Raw genomic sequence first — 19711 nt, forward strand, 5'->3', positions numbered from 1 at the left:
TCCAGGCCGTAATTGGGCCTACGAATCTAGCCCACTAAGCTTGGGCCTGTCAGAATCAACAGCAGCAATCGTAGGAGAGATTTCGTCCGACCGTCCGACCAAAACGAGAGCCGAGAGGACGCCACGATTCAAACACATACGGAGAAATTTATGACATTGGCGGAAACCTCGAGGAGTCGAGGGCGCCCCGCGATCCGAATGCACTCTTCTTAATCCTATGCAACTACCATCGCATCAACTCTCTCTCCTTTAATCTCTCCATCTCCTTCCGCACTTCTCTTCTCCAGATCCGCCGCCTCCATGGAAGCCGCTGCCTTCCTCCGTCCTATCCATGGTAGTATCTTTTCCTCCATTTTTAGCTGCTCAGACTCATACAATTTGATGGTTTGGATCTATTATAGTCCTTGATTCCTGCACGACTACAACAATTGTTCTACTTGGTCCGAATCGCTTTATGGTGGGGGGGTACCATTAGAAATCGAGCTGTTTTTGCTCAGTTGTTTCGGTTTTTAAATTGGAAATACAGCAGATTAGTGGGTTGATGAATGTACTTTAGTTTGTTTGTAACACTGTTCTGGGATTTAATTTGAAATTTTTGCTTGGTTTACGATGTTTGAAATACGGCAATTCTTACTTCTCTGGTGCTATAGTGGGAACGCAACATTCGGAGTCTTTCTTGGAGAAGCCTGGTTTTGCTCATCTATCCAGAAGTAAAACACACTTGTTTTCTCGAGCTCCAGCGGTGAGATTGACTAGAAAAGGATCATTTTTACCATTTCTAAACGCCTCTCAGAGTACATCTGTTCTGGCATCTAATGGTTAGTTGATTAGTCATATTTCTTTCAGTTTTAGTTCCTTTTCTTCTGATTAATATCATTGCACTCTTATTAGGAATTTATGGTATCAGTTTAATAGACTTTTATTTCATTATTTTGACTCACCTTTTCCTCTCATTCTTGTCTTTCTAAGGCTTATCTGTAGAAATTTCTTTGAGGGATACTATATAATAAATCTTTTTTATACGAATTGAAGCAGTATATCAGTCTTCAGCGGCACGTTACTCACTGTTTACAACTTTTAATTATCCAAGAGCAATTTTCTTGGATCATTATAATTTGTTGAAAATGAGACAGTTGTAAAGCTGCTTTTGCATTTCTAGATACACAATCCAGCTAGTTGAAAATAATGGTGGAATGAAATTGGTTCAGTATTATCAGAATAACGAAATGGTAGATATGACCTTGATGCAAAGGTGAAAACTATGGTCAATTTAATATCGATACAAAAGGCAAGCCAGAAGTGCACCAAAAGTTTTTTAGATCATTTACTTTAAGTTTCTAAAGATGATGTAGGAGATTGTTTCTATGACTTGCCTGACCTTATTTATAAATTATATTATTTTTAGTACCCTTGCCTTTTGTACTAGACCAGAAAAAAGCTTTCAAGTTTCAAGGAATGGATAAAATAATGAGATCCTCTAAAAACACAAAAATTGTTGTTATATTACTTGGCATATTCTTATCTAATACATTATCTTTATCACGTATGCAGCTATTTTGTTATAAATGACCTTATTTTCTAGAAGTTACGCTCTTGTTGCTCAAATTGCATAAGCTGGCAAGCTGGAATTTGTGGAATCTGATGTAAATTTGAGAGATTATAAAAGAAAAGAAGGAAAGATGCAATTTGTTCCATACATCAATCTTAGCTTATGTAACAAAAATTATTTTTTTGGAGTAGTTATTTTGCCTTCTAGAAATCGCTTCTCATTATTATTAATTTATCAAGATATGCTCCAGCTGCAAGTTTTTTTTTTTTTTTAAACCCATTGCATTATACATACTGAGCTGTGAGCATTCCCATTCTATGTGCAAACTGATGGATATCTTCCTTGGATGCAGCAGTCACTTCAGATAAGATTTCAGATACACCATTGGAGTCCCAAAGTGTGCAGAAATCAACTTTTCCTAGTGGCTTTGAGGTCAACTTTTGCTTTATGATTTGGTTTTATCATATACCTTCGGTTTATGGTCATGATACATTTTGGTTATGTGGTCAGATATGGAGTGACACATAATATTTTGATGTTTTTGTTCATTTAGAGAAAAATAAAGATGAGACTAAAAGGTATATAATACATTTCCCATGTGACACGACTGCAAGCAGTAAGAATTAAGAAGGCATCTCACCCAAGGGTAATAGGATCATAGAGTTGTTTCAGTTAATAAATAAGAAAGTGCTCAGGAGGCTAAACATCTTTTGACTATCTCAGTTAAAATCCCTCCTTGTATGTTTCTCAACAGAAAATAGTTAATAATAAGTCAATGATGACAATGATTGAAGTAGGTGAAAATTAGTGGCCATGCAAGTTTTCACGTTTTCTGATTGAAGACTAATTGAACATCGTTTATTTTTCTATTCTAAGTGAGGGGTCCACATAATTTGTGAATGCAACATTCACATGGTAACTTGACTTAACTTTTGACGCAGTTTTCTGTTTTACTTGCAGGCATTGGTATCAGAAGTCTGTGATGAAACCAGCATAGCTGAGCTAAAATTGAAGGTATTGTTACAGCTGAGTAAGCAAATAAATTTATCTAATCATAAGATATTCAACATCATTTGATGAATGCTGTTAGATTGTTCTAGCAGCCTATTCCTAGGATTATTATAAAATTGAATTTATGAGAGAATGATATCTATGTTTCATGATCATTTCTGAGACCGATTTTGATAGAATACTTTAGAGTTTAGAGTAATAGCCAGATGTGCAAATATGTTGACATTTTGTCAGACTCTTTGAGTTCAAGTCAGATGGGTTGTATGTAGCTGCATAGCGGGCATGCAATCTTAGCTTTTTGGACCTTGGATTTGGTTTTTCTTTTCCCTTTTCTTTTCCTCCTGTCGGCTTCCTAGGGAGCAATATATTTTTCAAACTTTACTTCCAGTGCTCAGAGTTTTATTTGTTCCCACTTCTATTTTTGGAGGTGCACTTCACTCAAACTTTCTTGGAGCTATGCTACAGTACGATTGCCATCTTCACCTGGATCTTGATCATTCACATTTAAGTAACCATGTAACCACGTCAATTTCTTAGATGAATTGCAGGGTAAGTTTTTAGCTACGAACTTGTTGATGTAGCAACCATTGCAAAATACTTGGTGAAGCTTAATAATTTAGACGGTCTCTTGTCTAACTATCGTGATCTCGGATGTGCTAGGTCTTTCTCTGTTTAGTTATTTATATGCTTTTTATGCAAAATTTACTTAACTGATACATTTCTGGATAGTTCAGATCGGCAATTTCGAATTGCATCTGAAAAGAGGCATGGGAATTCCCAATGATTCACCTCCTCCTACACCTCCAATTGTCTCACCCACTATGGCACCTCCTATTCCAAGTGAGCCTATGAATGAGTCCTCCCCTGCTGCACAACCAGTTGTGCCACCAAAATCCCCTGCTGCAGAAACCAGTCCATTTGCAAATGTTTCTTCTGCAAAGGCATCAAAGCTTGCTTCTCTAGAGGCTTCTGGATCAAATGCATATGTGATTGTATCATCTCCTACGGTATGTATGATCCAAGTATGTTGTTTCATTAATTAGGATAGTGAAACAGTGTACATTTGAGCTCCCACACCCTTTCCAGGTTGGTACATTTCGAAGGGGAAGAACATTAAAAGGAAAGAAACAACCTCCAAGCTGTAAAGAGGTAATGGCAAAAACAGGGCGACCTTATGCAACAACAATTTTGCATTTGGAACTTCTTCATTCTTGAACCAAATACTAAGTTAATGGCAAAAACAGGGCGACCTTATTAAAGAAGGACAGACCATTGGGTTCCTGGATCAATTTGGCAATGAACTACCTGTTAGAGTGAGTTATACTTCCATTATTCACCTATGTCTTGTCACCTTAATTATATCCTTGCATTTCTTATGGGTACCATCCTTTCCTTGATCAGTCAGATGTGGCTGGAGAAATATTGATGGTCCTCTACAAGGATGGAGGTAATTTTTTAATCTTCAAACAACACCCTCTCAGTTAACAGTAAATATCTCTCTATCTTCCCTCCACACACCAATTCTCCTGCCTTCATGGAGATGATGAATAGGTATACTTCTTGGTGCTGGATATCCCAATCTACTCTATGTAGGCAACAACTAAGAAGTGGGTAAAGATCGAATATAGCTTTCATAGTTGGTTCCATCTCCTTGCTACTTTATGTTATAATTGCCTACAACCATTTGATTCCCATTTTTCAGATCCCACTTTTCCCTACTGTATCTTATCATCACTACTAGACTACCCATTGACTCTCATACTTGGTGATTTTTGTCCCATACCATGACATAAGTAAGCAGTTCTCAACTGCATGTTTTGTTGAAGGTGGCAAGATGTGCTGATGTTGAATGGAATTAGTTGACTCTTTTAGCTAGCTTTTCAAACTAGTAGTATAATTTGATTTAAGTCAAATGATTAGTGAATCTAAAGTTGCTTTCATATAACTAGCTTACAACTTTCAACTGACAATTTTTCATTTCTGTTATTTAAAAATAGACATCTGATTACTTTTTGGGAATTTAAGTAATGCAATGAAATAACTTCTGATACCATTTAGTTCTTGAAGATTTTTTTTTTTCTATTTTCTTGATACTAATACATGGTTTCATGCAGAGCCAAGCGATGCAGTGATAAACCTAGTTAAGCAGCAATATTTGATATAACATGCTGCAGTTTTCTTTTACTTTGATGATTTTAGAACTCTATTGTTCTCGTTCATACCAGCTCATGTTGCTAGATTCTGTACTATTAGCATATCCAAGCTCATTCGTGTTCTCATTTCTTCAATGTACAGAAGCAGTTGGCTATGGAGATCCACTTGTTGCTGTTCTTCCTTCATTCCACGGGATCGAGTGAGTTCGCTGGCAAGCTTTTGGATTTTTCTCTCAGGCGGTTTAATTTCTTTGGTCTGGACTTGTGGAGGATGCTGTGGCCTCGGCATGTTCATTTCACCATCTTCTCGACGAATCTGATGTTGATTTTAATAGTTCTAATGGTACCAATACAGGACATAATTTAATTTATCAAAACTATTCATCATGATATAGATTACTTAAAAATGCCTGTAATCCAGAAATCATTTGTCCCATAGCTATGTTGCTAAAGTAGTGAATGGAAGAAAAAAAAAACAAATTAATACTTCTTTGCAGGGGTTTTTTTTTTTTATTGATTTCTATTTGGAATTTTGTGCTACAGACCCAACACATTTTATGGGTCTTTGTTTATTACATCATGCAAGAAAATAGACTTACAAACCATTTTAATTTATATTTCTATATAATTTTGCTACTATATTTTAAAATCAACTTATGTGCTGTTATTGGCCCTTTATATCACGCAACCTGTCTGCAGCTCGTTAGACGGACGTGGCTCTTGCATGTGAGTACTTCGACAAATATTTCCCCTCCCTACCTAAAAATTCTAAACATTATACACACTTAATGTCCTCTTATTATCTTTTGTTTGTAAATTATATCTACCAACTAATGAGCTACGACACTACATGGGTAGGATTTGTAACAGAGGGGATTAATGAAATAATTTCTTTCTTTTAAAATAAAAAAAAAAACTCTGACGTAAGGGTTGCAAACAAGCTTTTTGTTGTAAGCATCTTTTCTATAAATAAAAATTGAAAAAAGAAAAAGAAAAAAAAAGATATAGAATGAAGCTGGAATACTGGATCCATGAGCAGCAGCTATAGAAAATAAAATACAAATAAAAATCCCACTAACACTGAAAAAGATTTCCATGTTATTACTCAATTCGGAGTGTTAAATCCATTTAGATTAACACCATCAGAGTTAATTAGACAAACCACAGCCGTCTGATCTCTCCCGCACCTCCCTCTTTTCTTCTCTCTCTATAGAGGTTTTGAGAGAGCTTGCCTTCTCTTTTTCTCATCGAAATGGAGCTCTCCCTAAGCGGGAACGCCCTCAAGACGTTCATCCGCTCCATCACGTGCCTCGCACGCGTCGGTTCCGAGCTCGTCCTCCAAGCCTCCGCTTCCAAGGTCTCCCCTCTCTCTCTCTCTCTCTCTCTCTCTCTCTCTCTCTCTCTCTCTCTCTCTCTCTCTCTCTCTCTCTCTAAACTCACCTCTCGTCTTCTCTCTCCTTCTCTTCCTCGCAGTTGCAGCTCCACACCCTCAACTCCTCTCGCTCCGCGTACCAAACCATCTTCTTCACCCCAGACTTCTTCGACCGCTTCTCGGTCTCCAATTCCTCCTCTTCCACCTCCTTCCCAATCCAATGCAGCTTCCTCCTCAAATCCATCACCGCCATTCTCCGCACTCCCTTCAGCTCCCTCGACCGCCTCGTCGCTCTCCTCCCCTCTCCGGACTCCTCCAAGCTCCAATGGACCCTCCATTGCCTCAACGGTACTCTTCTCTACCGACTCAATTGGCCTCCTCTTTATCCATATCTTGGTTGTCTTTGAATTGGGTTTTCATCGTTTTCCCCTTTTCCAGGTGTTAAGAAGAGTTACTGGATTAGTTGCAACGTCGAGCCCGACATCGAACACCTTACGCTCGACAGGCGGCGATTCCCGAGCAGCCTTGTCGTGCGGCCACGTGATATGACGCGACTGCTCGCGAATTTCCAGTCGTCGCTCCAGGAGATCACGGTCATTGCGACGGAGCCTGCGATTGGAATGGGTGATGCAGAGAGTGAGATTGGGGGGAAGGCTGTTGAGCTGAGGAGTTATATTGATCCTACTAAAGGTGTATGAATGGAATTTAGTTTATTTTAGGGGGGGAATTGCTGTAGGCGTAACTCTTTTTGGTGTTTATGGGTGCAGATGATAGTGATACCACATTGCACACGCAGCTCTGGATAGACCCTACAGAGGAGTTTGTGCAGTATAACCATGTTGGTGATCCCGTCGATGTCACTTTTGGCGTGAAGGAATTGAAGGTGGTCATATTTGGGAAACATAGAAAACAATTTGTTTGGTAGAATCTAAAGTAGGGGTATCTGGGTAATTAGTAATATCTCTGCATGAATGACTGATTATGATAATGTAAGTTGTTTTTGGTTATCCTGGGTTCCCTGGTTATCTGCTCATCATATATATAGTACTTCATTGCTTAAGTAATTCTGTATGTGATGTTTCTTTCTACCAACATGTTCTTTGTTTAATGAAAAAGTCCTCAAGGTGGTGATACATGTAGGTTTGCATCTATATGGTATTTGTTATGGTGAGGAATGATCTGGTATCAAATTTTCAATGCCTACCAATATAGTAGAGTTTGTTCAATGTGATGACATAGTTTCCTGGTCCCACATGTCCAAAGAGCAGACTTTTGGAAAGATGTCAACTAGAGGCGCACATGAGCGGGAATGTCCTTGAGTCTCTCTATTCAGTATTCTTTGAGTAATCCTAGATTTTGAAGATTATTTTGCTTTGAAATTCCATCCCTCACTGACATGCTAGTTCTCATGTTTATGTCATAATCTTGTTTGCTGTGCTGTCAGATAGTCACCTCCATGATATAGTTCGTAATTTTCCCATGATTGATCTTATGGCCTTTACTTTGGCACTTCCTACTTTACCAGTGGTTTCAAATAACCTTCTTTCTCAGAGATTTTTTTTTGTAATTTTTTAAGATATGATATTGATGCTCCTGTTGGCTAGAAAAGCCCTCATAAGTGGATTTTTTTATAAAAATTATGGTGTACTGATTGTTTTCAATCTAAGAAAGCTGAATGAGAACAAAGGAGGATATGAATTCAATAGTTGTAAATTTTGCAAAGTGCATTGCTACATGTAATGGGTGTCTTCCACTCTTAATGGTGGACAGGTCTAGTTAATGTGGTTTTGTGGCGAATGTGATAGCTTTCAATTGTTTCTTGCTGAGAAGAAACTTTGCTGCATATGGAGCTGTTACACTCCAAAATCTGTATCACTTGTTTCTAACAATCTAATTTTTCTCTTTTCTCTTTTCTTTTTCCAAAGCAGGCCTTCCTAACATTTTGTGAAGGTTGTGAGGTTGACATCCACCTATTTTTTGAAAAAGCTGGCGAGTATGTTTACATGGTCATTATATTCCATATCTTGCATTGGTTGTGATGCACTTCTGGCTTGTGTTCTGGATGGGCAGACCTATCCTTATGGCACCAAGATTTGGATTGGATGACGGGTGCAATTCGGACTTTGATGCAAACTTAGTTCTTGCGACTATGCTTGTATCACAACTTACTGAGGGAAACACTGCAGACAACCCATGTGCTGCTCCAGCACAAGAGCCAGAAGATGCTAGAGCTCCAAATGCATCATCTGTTCCTGAGCATCCCTCTTTACACACTAAAATCTGGTCAGAGCTTTCAGGTTGCCATCTTTATCTACTTCACGGCTTGTTACTACCACAATAGTTCACCAAGGTAGTCTCAGATATATGCCCTTTCTCAAACAGGTAGTGCTGCCAAAAGCAGTGAAGGTAACAAACGGAAACAGGTCCAGCTGGAAGGAAATCCAAGTTCTAGTGTACAAAATGTTATACAAATGTCGAATACAATGAATGCACATGGGAAGCTATTACCACAAGTGGATGCATCTAATGTGTATCCTGTCTTATTGCTCCAGATTTATCAACATTATCTTTATTAGATGCTTCCTGGTAATATTCATTTCTAAGTACCTACTCCGTACATCATCTTTTAGTAGGCAATTTACAAACACTATTGAGAACCATCTGCTGACTCTGTAAGCCAGACTGAAAAGAATCATTGGGTATCAAAAATGGCCATGCCACAAGCACAGATTGTGTCGACCACTGGCCGGCACGGCACGTGCCGCAAGAGAGTAAGTATTTGCTGGCCGTTGTTGTGTATTTCCTCTATTATCATTACATAGTGCAGCTTCCATTTTCTGTTTTTTTTAATGCTTCCTGAGTACAAGGTCATTTAATGTAGACTTGCTTGCCAGCAGAATGGTTAAAAACTAGTGGTACCAAATCTTGAACTCTGTTTAAGTAGATTGTATAACATTTTTATGCTTGAGTTTTTGCATGTTGTTTGTTTAGATATCTATGCAGACTTAATTTCCGTTCACTTTGTATAAGAGGTTGATTGGTTCTTTCAAAGAAATATTTTTCCCTGACTAATATCATAGACAGCAAGCTGTGGAAATGGATCGTCTGGGTGAACCTCCAGGTTTGATTATCATGTACTCAAAATCTGGGATTCTGAAGAATTTGATGCACTACTAAGTCTTTTATTTTGCTTCTTTTATACACAGGAGCTGAATTAAATGGTGACCCTCATTCACAGCATCACCCAAGCAACTGGATAGGCGCTGATGATGATGACGACGAGGAAGATGAAGATGAATTATATGTCCAGTCAACACCTCACTTCTATGATTGAAGAAGGATTGGTATTTTAAAATTTACTGACTTGAAATCTTAAGCTGTCACTCCGGATAAGTAGTACCTGTTTAGTAAGTCAGGCTTTTTAGTGAAAGTTTGTGCAAGAGCAGCTTATTTATATGCAAGTAGCTCATTCAGTTCTCAGAACAAATACAAAGTACTGTTTTAAAATATATATCTTTTAGGTTTTTAATTCTAAACTCTAGAGAAACTGTGTTATTGTGTCTATGTCAAATATCGATTGTGTTGATCTTGTAATTTTGCTTATAAGGACATGTATAAATGACAGCCAGTCCTGTGAGCAAGTTCTGGAGATCAGCGAGTTCCTAAGTGAAATGAGCAATCATCAAGCGTCACATTGGTCACCTACAATCTCCGCTTGTCACTGGTGGAGGAAGTCACCTGGTACAAGTCACTATTAGATAATATAGAGTAGGTATCCTTGTAGAAATTAGAGGTTGAAAGATTATTTTGCTAGGCAGTTGGGTAAAGCTAATAAGATGTTCTCAATTTCTAGTGGTGGTAAGAGCATGAGAGATGATTTGAGCATAAGCTGCTTGGTTAAAATGGTTACTCACATAAAGGAGCTCAAAAAAAGCAAAAGATAACTTCTGAAGTACTCTTACATCTCTGAGGAACTTCGTACTTGGTTGGGAGTTAATATTGAAATAGGAACTCTACAGCCAATCTGCCTAGCCTGACAGACTAAGCCTTGTTCTTCAGTTATGCAGCTTGACTTGATAATTCTAGGTGAAGCTTCAGCAGATCTGCTGTTGATCTGTGGTCATGCTGTTGCTGCAGTAATTTCATCATCATGATCTTAATGATAGGGTTGTTCATTATAAAACTGACAAGTGATTTTGGAAACAAATTGCTTTAGGTTATCTATTTGGTTTATTGTGACACATTTTTGTCAACATTAAAGCAACTTTTGTTCTAGTTTGGTGGGAATTTGTTGATCAATTGATTGCCCAAGTGTTTTAGCATTTACAATTTTATATTGTGCAAGGAGCTGCTTCTATACTCCTGAGTCGTGATAGTCTTACCATGTATTGAAATAACATATTGGAGAAACTACTCGAATAACATGTTATAAAGCTTTTTCTACTAATATTTGTTGGATATCTCAGTTTGGTTTGCACAACTAGAGTCTGATGCAAATCAAAACTACAGAAACAGCAGAAGCCACAAAAGGTAAGGATCACAACTCCCTCATGATTAAATGAAAATGATATCTCACATCATACCAACCATGAAATTTTCTAAATCGTTCTTACTTGATATAATTGGTGCGCTTGAACTGTACATAAGTGTCTTGTCTTTTATCAGCAATAGTTTATTGTTTAAATAAATGCTTTAAGTCATCTTTATCCATTTGGTGGAATTTACCATCAATCGATGCGACACAGAGTCAGTAAAGTTGCCCTATCCTCGTCAGCACACCAGTTTTGATCCATTTTGTCAACCTCCAATAACTTCTCTTTCCTTGAGAAAGTTACATGTTTCTTGTCTTTGTTTGCTTCCAAGTGAATCATTTTCACAAATAAATGGACAAACGCACTGTCTGCTAGTCTCATCTCACCAAATATTACAAGAAATACATAATAGATGGGCAGGCCTTACAATCTTTTGTTGCTTCTACTTAACTACCTGGTAGTGCAGAGCTCTACTGTCTCTGGTATCCTATCATTAGCATCACTGTTAAATTTTAACCACTTGTGGATCTTTTCCTGCAGTATTTTCCATGTGAGTGTTGGAGATCTGCTATGCCTCTATTATATTAAGCATCTCTCAACCAAGGTTTGGTCTTGAATGTGTCAGAAATCTTCTTTTAATATTTGTTCCAAACTCCTATTCATGTTTATATATATATTTTTCCAGTTTGTACAGTAGCCATGAGAGGAGAGAGAATATAAGATATGTACCTTAAAAGAGATCTCATGAGAGAGAGAGAGAGAGAGAGAGAGAGAGAGAGAGAGAGAGAGAGAGAGAGGTGTGTTTGGTTTAGTTGGTGGTGGCTGTTGAGCTATACATAGTCATATTCATATTGCATTAGGACAAACATCTAAAAGGAACTCTCTCTTTTTTGTGTGGAAGGGGCATTTTGGGAATATGCAGTAGAAATTGGTCAAAATTGAGGGACAAGCAGGGAAAGAGACTGTAGCCTTTGATTGGGTAAAAGGAAACATCGGAGGCGAGACGAAGCATAATAGCGATAAAAGCGATGGCGTCACGACAGCTGGCGAGGCGAGACTTGAGGTGCGGATGCTCCCGACCCGTTCATAGGCTCCTCCCAGTGGGCCCCGCGAGATGGGGACGCCTCAGCCGCTCGTCTCCGCGTGGCCGGATGACGTGGCAAACGGCGACGGAACTTTCCTGGTTGGGCCGGGCCGGGCTGGGCCTTTGAAGGCCCGGTAGGTGTAATTTGGGGTAGTTAGATGAGGGGGTAAATTGTAATTAATTAATGTTTTGAGTCCTGAAGGTTGCCCTTCCAATTTTCTTTACAGTGACTTTTACACATTGAGGACAATATTTGATCATATTTTGCAGATGGGCCCTTGATGTGAATACAAGGCCCATGTGATGTGGACTAACCTTAAACGGCGATTCTTCTTACTCCGTGAGTTGCTGACGTGGCGATTCTTAGACGGATATGGAAGCAAATTCATCTCTGCCATTTGAGGAGGCGATTCTTTTTCTTAATTAGTTTCCCAACCAACCAATAGTCCGAAGCTATGAAACGTATGACCTTGTCCATTATGATTGGCTACGTTAAATACCCATTCTTTTGCTTCTAATCACGATATTGCCCTCAGTCTTTTTAACCAAGAAAACAATGGAAGACTTATTCCCCCCCTTCGACTTCTTATGCATTGGAATCCAACAACTATAACACGCATCGACCTAATTCTATTATATATATTTATTCATGCGTGTTACCAAGGGCAAAAAATTATTAGCATTATACCATTTTTATGCTCTAATTTAGACTCAAAATATTATTTTATATCTACCATCAAACAATTGCTAAAGGTTGGTTCCTCAATGTTAGTTGGTGCATTGCTACCGTTGAGCGAGTTGTTTGACCTAAATAAAACGTAATCAAGATGTCTAAGTCAAACTTAATCTCAGATAACATGGTGGTTGTGCGTGTACTTTTCCACGAGTGCACAGATTATTATTACAAGCAACAGCTTCATTTTATCACTATTACCATATCAATCAACGGATTATAATGGGATCAAATCATGTATAGTGCTCTATGATAAAAATATTTAGAAAATATCGAGTAAGATTGCAAGTATATTCTTTATGAATCACACGGTAGGTGAAGGGAATCTCTATTTAAATCCCTCTCCCTCCTCCTCGTATAGCCGTATAGGAAACTTAGAGAGTGAGAGAAAGAGAGAGAGAGAGCTGATAAGTAATGGCGAGGCCAAGGGTAACGTCCGTCGTCCTCCTCCTCTTGGCCTCCCTCGCGCTCATCTCGGCCGTCGGATCCGCCACCAGCGGCGTGGACTTCGGCTGGATTCCCGCCCGGAAGTCGTCAGCGACGTGCCGCGGCACGGTCGGCGAGTGCCTCGGACTCGACGCCGAGTTCGACCTCGTCGCGGAGTCGAACCGGCGCATCCTGGCCGCCGGAAGCAGCATCGGCTACGACGCGCTGCGCCAGGACAGCGTCCCCTGCTCCCAGCGCGGCGCCTCGTACTACAACTGCCAGCCCGGCGCCTCCTCCAATCCCTACTCACGCGGCTGCTCCGCCATCACCCAGTGCAGGGGTTCTTAAAAAGTTCACATTTTAACCGCACACAAAAAAAAATCCCTTTCTTTTTATAAATACTAAAATAGGTTTCAGTTTGATCGATGCATGTATTTTTATTCTTGTCGTCGTCTTCGTCATAAACTTATACGTGAAATAAATCGTTTTCTTCTGCAAAAGATTGATTTCTTTTTATCAGTGTAGACATTGGTCATGCATGCATCATGAATGCTTAATTACGAGAAGTTATGGAAGTTTGCAGAGTGGGTGGTAGGTAGAGAGAGAGAGAGAGAGAGAAAGAATATGATGCTACGCCAACTTTGAAAAAGAGATGGTTTAATTGCAAACGTAGATAACTCTACTATCAACTTATTCAATTAGAATCACTAACACGGTGAGCATTTTTTTAGTATATATTCCTAATAAATTAGAAAGCATATTATTTTAAGTAAAATTAGTGACTCACATTATAATTTTTCAACCGGCATCCATGTGGATTAGAACTCAAATAATACTGGAAATAATTTTGAGAGAAGAATTTACGGTGGTTAAAAAATCTTTAAAAAAATTTGAGTTTCTAATTTAACCGCTCATCACCATTGGTAATAACGCTTCAACAAGTCAAATACCATTCTCGTAATTCCATCCAAAACCATCACCGTTTATTTCTCTATCTCATCTCCCTTCCCTTATTTAAATCTTTCTCCCCCCTTTCTCTTCTTCCTAACACACCATTCCCAAATCCCCATCTTAAAGAGACAAAACTTCGAGAGAGGACGCGGTAATGGCAACCCCAGGACTAACGGCGGTCCTCGTCCTCCTCTTCGCTACCCTCGCGCTGATCTCGTCCGTCGGATCCGCCTCCGGCGGCGTGGATTATGGGTGGATACCGGCTCGGAAGTCGTCGGCGACGTGCCGCGGCACCGTCGGTGAGTGCCTCGGAGTCGACTCCGAGTTCGACCTCGTATCAGAGTCGAGCCGGCGCATCCTAGCCTCTTCGGGCTACATCAGCTACGACGCGCTGCGCCGCAACAGTGTGCCCTGCTCCCAGCGCGGCGCCTCGTACTACAACTGCCAACCTGGTGCATCGGCTAATCCCTACTCCCGCGGCTGCTCCGCCATCACTCAGTGCAGATCCTAAATCCTCCTTTATTTTCCCAGTTTTTTTTTTCTTTCTTTTTAAGATTAAAGTGGATTAATTTGGTCGTGTTGGGGTTTAAGACCTTCGGGCTTGGTGTAATTTGATGTACTCTTATTGTTATTTGTGATCGTCTTTTGTTATACGTGGAGTAAACTGTTTCTGTGCAAAATGATTTGGATTTCTCTAGCCTTGGAGTATAAAACGGAGCAATTTTTTAGCTACTGCTATCTTTCGTTGCTTTCTGGATCTCTTCGACAGTTTGCTGTGGGATCTCGGTTTTTTCCAAAACACATCACCAAGTTCCGCAGCTAAGTTGCTGGTGTTCTCTTTCAGATTAATCTAAAAGAATTTTCTTAAGATTGCTCAAACTTATGTCTTCTTACTATTATTGTTTTCTCCTTGTTAAAAAAAAAGAGGGATTTTGAAACAGTGATCTTGATGGGTATCGGATCTCTTCTCTTGGCTTTGAGAATAAAATTTATATATATATATATAAACAAAGTATAAAAGAGATTAAATCTTCCCCCTTGGGGTTATGCTGTGGGATCTCTCTGTGTTCAGTCCAATTGTCGTCTTCCTTGTACAAGAGTCTAAGGGGAGGTTTCAGGAAATAGCAGGGGTTGAAGAAGGAACATGGGGAGAAGTACTCTTTAAGAAAGGAAAATTTTTAAGTTTTTATTATACTATTAAGGACTTGTTAGAATAAAGAGGAGGATTAGAAAATTAATCCTTTTTTTTTACATTTATTAGATTGGATAGTACTCTCAGTAACTATCCTCTCTTGATTGGGTGGGCAACTGGGGTGCAGTAAATTTGTGTGAGGTCTTTACTGGGGCACATGAGATGCATGAATTCCAGAGAAGCTGGACTTTTAATTGTACAAGAGTCTCATGTGGATTAGGGATGTACTAAAATGGGTTTCTTGGTAACTCTATATTAGACTCCCTAATCACAAAAAAGCTTCCATTAGTAGTTAATAGTGTTATCTAAGCATGTTAAAATAAAAGGTTATCTAAGCACGGATTGAATGGGCTTGTACCTTTAGGGGTCCGTAAGCTGGGCCCGAGCTGGTTTCGAGTTTAAACGGGCCGGTTAGACCAAAGACGAATCCGACCCATTATAGCGCTAATCTAAATAAAACGCGTCACTAAATCCAGCGAGTAGTAGAAAACGGGCTCAAATTAAGCTATCTGCTGTACCTTTGGTTGTAACCCTAAAATTACCACTCCGTTACCAATAAATAATCTGTAAGGCTTACTAATGTGATGAAGTACGTGTAAGTTTGAAATGGCACTTATACTCGTCTTTCATTGGCTGTTGATCTCTTGCAGCAATTAAGGGAGGAGGTACATCTAATTTTGGTAGAATTATACATCTAATTAAGAGCTGAGGCTCTGTTTTTTTTTTCTTCTACAAATTCTTTAATACTTTTGTTGCGACGGCAAATAAATCTCTCCTACCCCCTCCGCCTACGAGTCGCAGCCGTCTTCGAGGTCAAAGTGAGGTTGGAGGAGAAGGTGGATCGGTACAGCAGTGATCTCCGACGAATCAAGAAACATCTTGAGGACTACTACTACTCGCGTTACCGCAATGTGCACGAGATGATAAGATGATTTAAAGAAAAAAAAAAGTAACACAAATAATACAGGATGTTTATATATATATATTCTCTATATCATAGAACTCGATTTATAAATAATAAAAATATAAGATGTAAATACAAATTTAACTAAATAGTAGGATATTATATACAAAATTTTCTTTATTTTATTATAAATATTAATTGATTCGTGCAGCTAGAAGTAATAGAAAATTTCCAAGTGAGACTTTCCAAGAATATTTTCAGTAGTAGTTCTTATTGTTAAACATAAAATATTAAAATTTTAGTTATCTATTAATTTAACTTTAATTGAGTCGACATTATTTTATAGTAGAGAATTAAGTTCGAGCCCACTAACTATCTCAGCCCCAGAAGCAATTAGGATTACTAATGAGTTAATACTTATGTTTCCATCTATATTTAATTTATATTAAAATACCAGATATATAATATAAAATACAGAAACTATTTCCAGGACCCACATCCAAAATTCCAACCAACTTCCTTGCAGCAAGGGTGAAGATTCACAATAAACTTAGTCCAGATCACTAATTACAAACTACAATTAGAAAGTGTATATATATATATATCCTCATACATTTCTAATCTATTCTCTCTTGTATGTATGTATGTATTTATGCATGTATGTATGTATGCATATTGATACAGAACACCACCTAGCTACCCTTAACTAACGGAAGAGAGTACTACGCGTTAATTAAGAAGAACAAGCTCTACATTTCATATGCTATAATCTTCAAGAACTCCGTGGCCGCCTTAAGAGATTCACTTTCGTAGCAATCGACCTTCTTTTGGAGTTCCTCCATGCCCTCCTTGGTCTCCTCAATATTTTTCATCATCATCTCCATAGTTCCGAGCTTCGATCCGACATCATTCTTCTCCCCGACCGCAAACTCCATTCCCTCCGTTAACGAGACGATGTTGATTCTTACCTTGTCTACAAGCATTCGAATGCTCTCAAGCTCACACTCCGTGGAACCGCCTCGGCGCATCGCCTTGATCACCTCCTTCTCGCTTTCCAAGTCGACCTCTCGTTCATCCCACAAGGTGTTGAAGAACGGCTCGATCGCCTTCATGACACCGGCGAACGCAGTGGCTGCGGCGATGACTGCCGGAGGTGCAGTCAAAGCCGCGAACACAACCGAGCCAGTTAAGAACAACATGAAGGCGATAGTATAGGCTACGCTCCAAACTTTCCTCCACTTTTTTGTTATTTTAAGCTTCTTCTTGATCTCATGCTTCCTCTCATGTAACGCCTTGATAAGCGACCGCTGTTGGCTGCACACTGCTTGCAGCTCTGCTGTGTTTATGTCGGCGAGAAGGCTCCTCGCTGTCTTTGATTGGTCTTTCAGTTTAGCCAAAATCTTTCTGTACTTCTTCTTCCTGTTCTTGTTGTAGTAGTAGTAGTAGTAGTTGTTGTTGTTGTTCTCCATGTCGTAGCATTGCATGGCACCGCGCATGGTGACTTGGCATTGCGCGGCCTCATCGAGGCATTGTTTGAGAGTTGCGATGGAGTTGAAAATGGTGATGAGATGCTTTAGGTAGTTGACTACAAAAGAGAGGGTGGTAGGGTTCTCCAAAACTACCTGGTTGAACTCGATAGCACTCGCAAAGCGAAGGGGGGTTTCGCCGCTAGTTGGTAGCTCCTTGGCCGTGCTCGGTGGTCCGAACTCTGACACATGTCGACAGGCCTTCTTGTAAAACTCATTAAGTTCAGCCATCAACACGTCTGAGGCCTCGCCGACCGCCGCCTCCGCCACACGGTTGCCTTTGCTACAGCTGCAGCCCATCGGATAGATCCGAGGGGCAAAATTAATTGCACCACTGCAACTAAATAAAACCCTAGCTTGCCACGAAAACCCTAATATCGTCTTTCTTCATTCAAGAGGTCGAGAAGGGTGTGTTTCTCAAAGAGAAGAAAGCCGCTCTGTTATATACCCTACGAATGGGCCCAGAGTGAACTTACTGAGTAAATTCTCAAGCGGATTCGAATGAGTTGTATCCAGTTATGTATCTGTGTTAGATTCCCATTAGATTGGGAGCCGTAAACCGGGTAGGTCGGCGCATGCATGAGTGTTTTCTCGGACTGTTCCGAGAGAAGACAAGGAAGAGATTCTTACGTTTCTGGTCTTCTAGAGCTAGCAAGTGTTTTAGCCGCCGACAACGATATGTCACGCGGTTATATGCAGATGCTTCGTAAACTCAAACAGACGTTTGACAGATGGAGGGAATCAATATTATGTTGAGCCGATGATCTTGAAATGATCTTGAACAGATGAAGTGTTTGGAAAAAGAAAAGAAGAAAAAGAACTTGAACTCAGACTTCTTGTGTGTAATTTCTTCGTACGTTGGAAAGAACTTCTTACTTGAAATTTGACTTGTTTTATGTATAACTTCTTCGTAAAATATATATATATATATATATATATGTTCAGAAACTCAGATTCTTTTGTAAAGAGCCGGGGATCGGCTGCCTTCATGCATATGAGACTGGAGAAGCGTGTCTACAAAAATATCAAATTAATTGTGTGGAAAGATTTCCTTTACGTCCTTTAACCATAATTAGTCTGACACACTTGTTGTCGGATCAACTTCAGGGGGAAAAAAGATAGTGCCGTACGGCTTTAGTACTAGTTTTCCATCTAAGTTTCTGAATAACTTTCTCAACTACCTTGGGCTCCTTTCATCAATTCATTGTAGCATGAGCTAGAACAACCCCCCCAGAAATGGCAAATTTATGATCATAGCTTTTCTTAAGAAGAGCTCAATTCTGGCTATATAAAGTCATATAATTAATCTTCACTAGCTGCCAGCACTTAAACAAGATGGTTTAAATTCTCCATTCGCAGTAAAAGCTCCGATTAGAAGCTCCAAATTTTGCGTGGTTATCCTTCCGATTATCGTTATTAACTAGCTCACATACTGTTCGACTCTTTTCTAAAGAGAATAACGTCTATAATTTCACACATACGAAGTACATACACATATTCAAAGAGCTATACATCCACACAAAGCTGGGATCTACAAATAAAATGCACAAAGATTCTGCACGTCTCCATCTTCCTCATTATCTCTACTGCTTCCATTTCCAAGAAAAGATACGGAAGGGATCACGAGGAAGCTTCTGTTTAATGTTGTAAGTTTATAGAAGAGGTGTTCTAACGGCCAATAACGATGTCTACTTATGTCGTTGCATGCAGATGCTTCGTAAATTCCAAGGTAGGCGAAAGAAGATTGGTGTTTACTTCTAAACTCATTGACCATCGTCCGATCTGAATCCGACGTCGCAGATTATCGGATTTAGAACCTTTTAACTTTTGTACAAGGTTTGAGAAGAATCCGAGATAACTTGTTTATACTCGGATCGGACTAATAATTCAAATGGAATTCAATATTTTCCCTATAATTTCTTGGTAAATCGAGAAGCACTTCTCGTTTGAATTTTACTTTCTTCATAACTTCTCGGTAAGTTGGCAAGAACTTCTTGCGGTCTGCATACATGAAAACGAGGAGTGTATATATGTTCATATACAAATATATCAAAATAATTATGTGATTGAAATATATATATATATTGGACGTGATATGAACAACATAAAACAACTTTATTGTGGTCAAAATGACGCACTCATTAGTTTGGACGTTAGTAGTTCAGTCTAAAACGAGTCAAACAGCAAATCTTTGTTTTGTATACACACTGTCCTAGGAGTTGGGTATTTATATACTAAAGAACGAGAAGGGAATTCAAGATACTGTTTTAGTACTATT

General features: G+C 39.2%; 5 protein-coding genes and 1 long non-coding RNA gene across 7 annotated transcripts; 5 read left to right on the forward strand and 1 right to left on the reverse strand.

The window, feature by feature from the left end:
- Positions 1–109: 109 nt before the first annotated feature.
- LOC140782586 (uncharacterized) lies at positions 110–5203 on the forward strand. Of its 2 annotated transcripts, none has more exons than XM_073129225.1 (9): positions 110–334; positions 651–818; positions 1902–1981; positions 2510–2563; positions 3295–3567; positions 3647–3709; positions 3805–3873; positions 3962–4007; positions 4856–5203. In XM_073129225.1, the coding sequence occupies exons 1-9, from the start codon at positions 301–303 to the stop codon at positions 4915–4917; spliced, it is 849 nt and encodes a 282-aa protein (XP_072985326.1). In that variant the 5' UTR covers positions 110–300; the 3' UTR covers positions 4918–5203. The 2 variants fall into 2 exon arrangements, with proteins under 2 accessions (XP_072985326.1, XP_072985327.1); XM_073129226.1 differs by having other exon boundaries at positions 131–334; positions 1905–1981.
- Positions 5204–5896: 693 nt separating this feature from the next.
- LOC140780952 (uncharacterized) lies at positions 5897–9649 on the forward strand. The gene is made up of 9 exons (XM_073126685.1): positions 5897–6070; positions 6187–6433; positions 6524–6775; positions 6853–6968; positions 8014–8078; positions 8156–8382; positions 8468–8615; positions 9166–9206; positions 9292–9649. The coding sequence occupies exons 1-9, from the start codon at positions 5966–5968 to the stop codon at positions 9417–9419; spliced, it is 1329 nt and encodes a 442-aa protein (XP_072982786.1). The 5' UTR covers positions 5897–5965; the 3' UTR covers positions 9420–9649.
- Positions 9650–10490: 841 nt separating this feature from the next.
- On the forward strand, positions 10491–11654 carry LOC140780953 (uncharacterized). Its single transcript, XR_012107609.1, has 3 exons — positions 10491–10615; positions 11158–11221; positions 11519–11654. It is a non-coding gene; the product is annotated as an uncharacterized lncRNA (long non-coding RNA).
- Positions 11655–12784: 1130 nt separating this feature from the next.
- LOC140781714 (rapid alkalinization factor-like) lies at positions 12785–14491 on the forward strand. The gene has a single exon (XM_073127826.1). It carries the CDS (start codon positions 12849–12851, stop codon positions 13206–13208), a length of 360 nt encoding a protein of 119 aa, XP_072983927.1. The 5' UTR covers positions 12785–12848; the 3' UTR covers positions 13209–14491.
- On the forward strand, positions 13011–14491 carry LOC140781715 (rapid alkalinization factor-like). Its single transcript, XM_073127827.1, has one exon. The coding sequence runs from the start codon at positions 13966–13968 to the stop codon at positions 14320–14322; it is 357 nt and encodes a 118-aa protein (XP_072983928.1). The 5' UTR covers positions 13011–13965; the 3' UTR covers positions 14323–14491.
- Positions 14492–16656: 2165 nt separating this feature from the next.
- LOC140781990 (UPF0496 protein At2g18630-like) lies at positions 16657–17733 on the reverse strand. The gene has a single exon (XM_073128304.1). The coding sequence runs from the start codon at positions 17731–17733 to the stop codon at positions 16657–16659; it is 1077 nt and encodes a 358-aa protein (XP_072984405.1).
- Between the last annotated feature and the right edge of the window lie 1978 nt (positions 17734–19711).

Source organism: Typha latifolia, chromosome 2 (assembly GCF_019914945.1).
Source record: "Typha latifolia isolate L0001 chromosome 2, TyphaL0001v2, whole genome shotgun sequence".
NCBI lineage: Eukaryota > Viridiplantae > Streptophyta > Magnoliopsida > Poales > Typhaceae > Typha > Typha latifolia.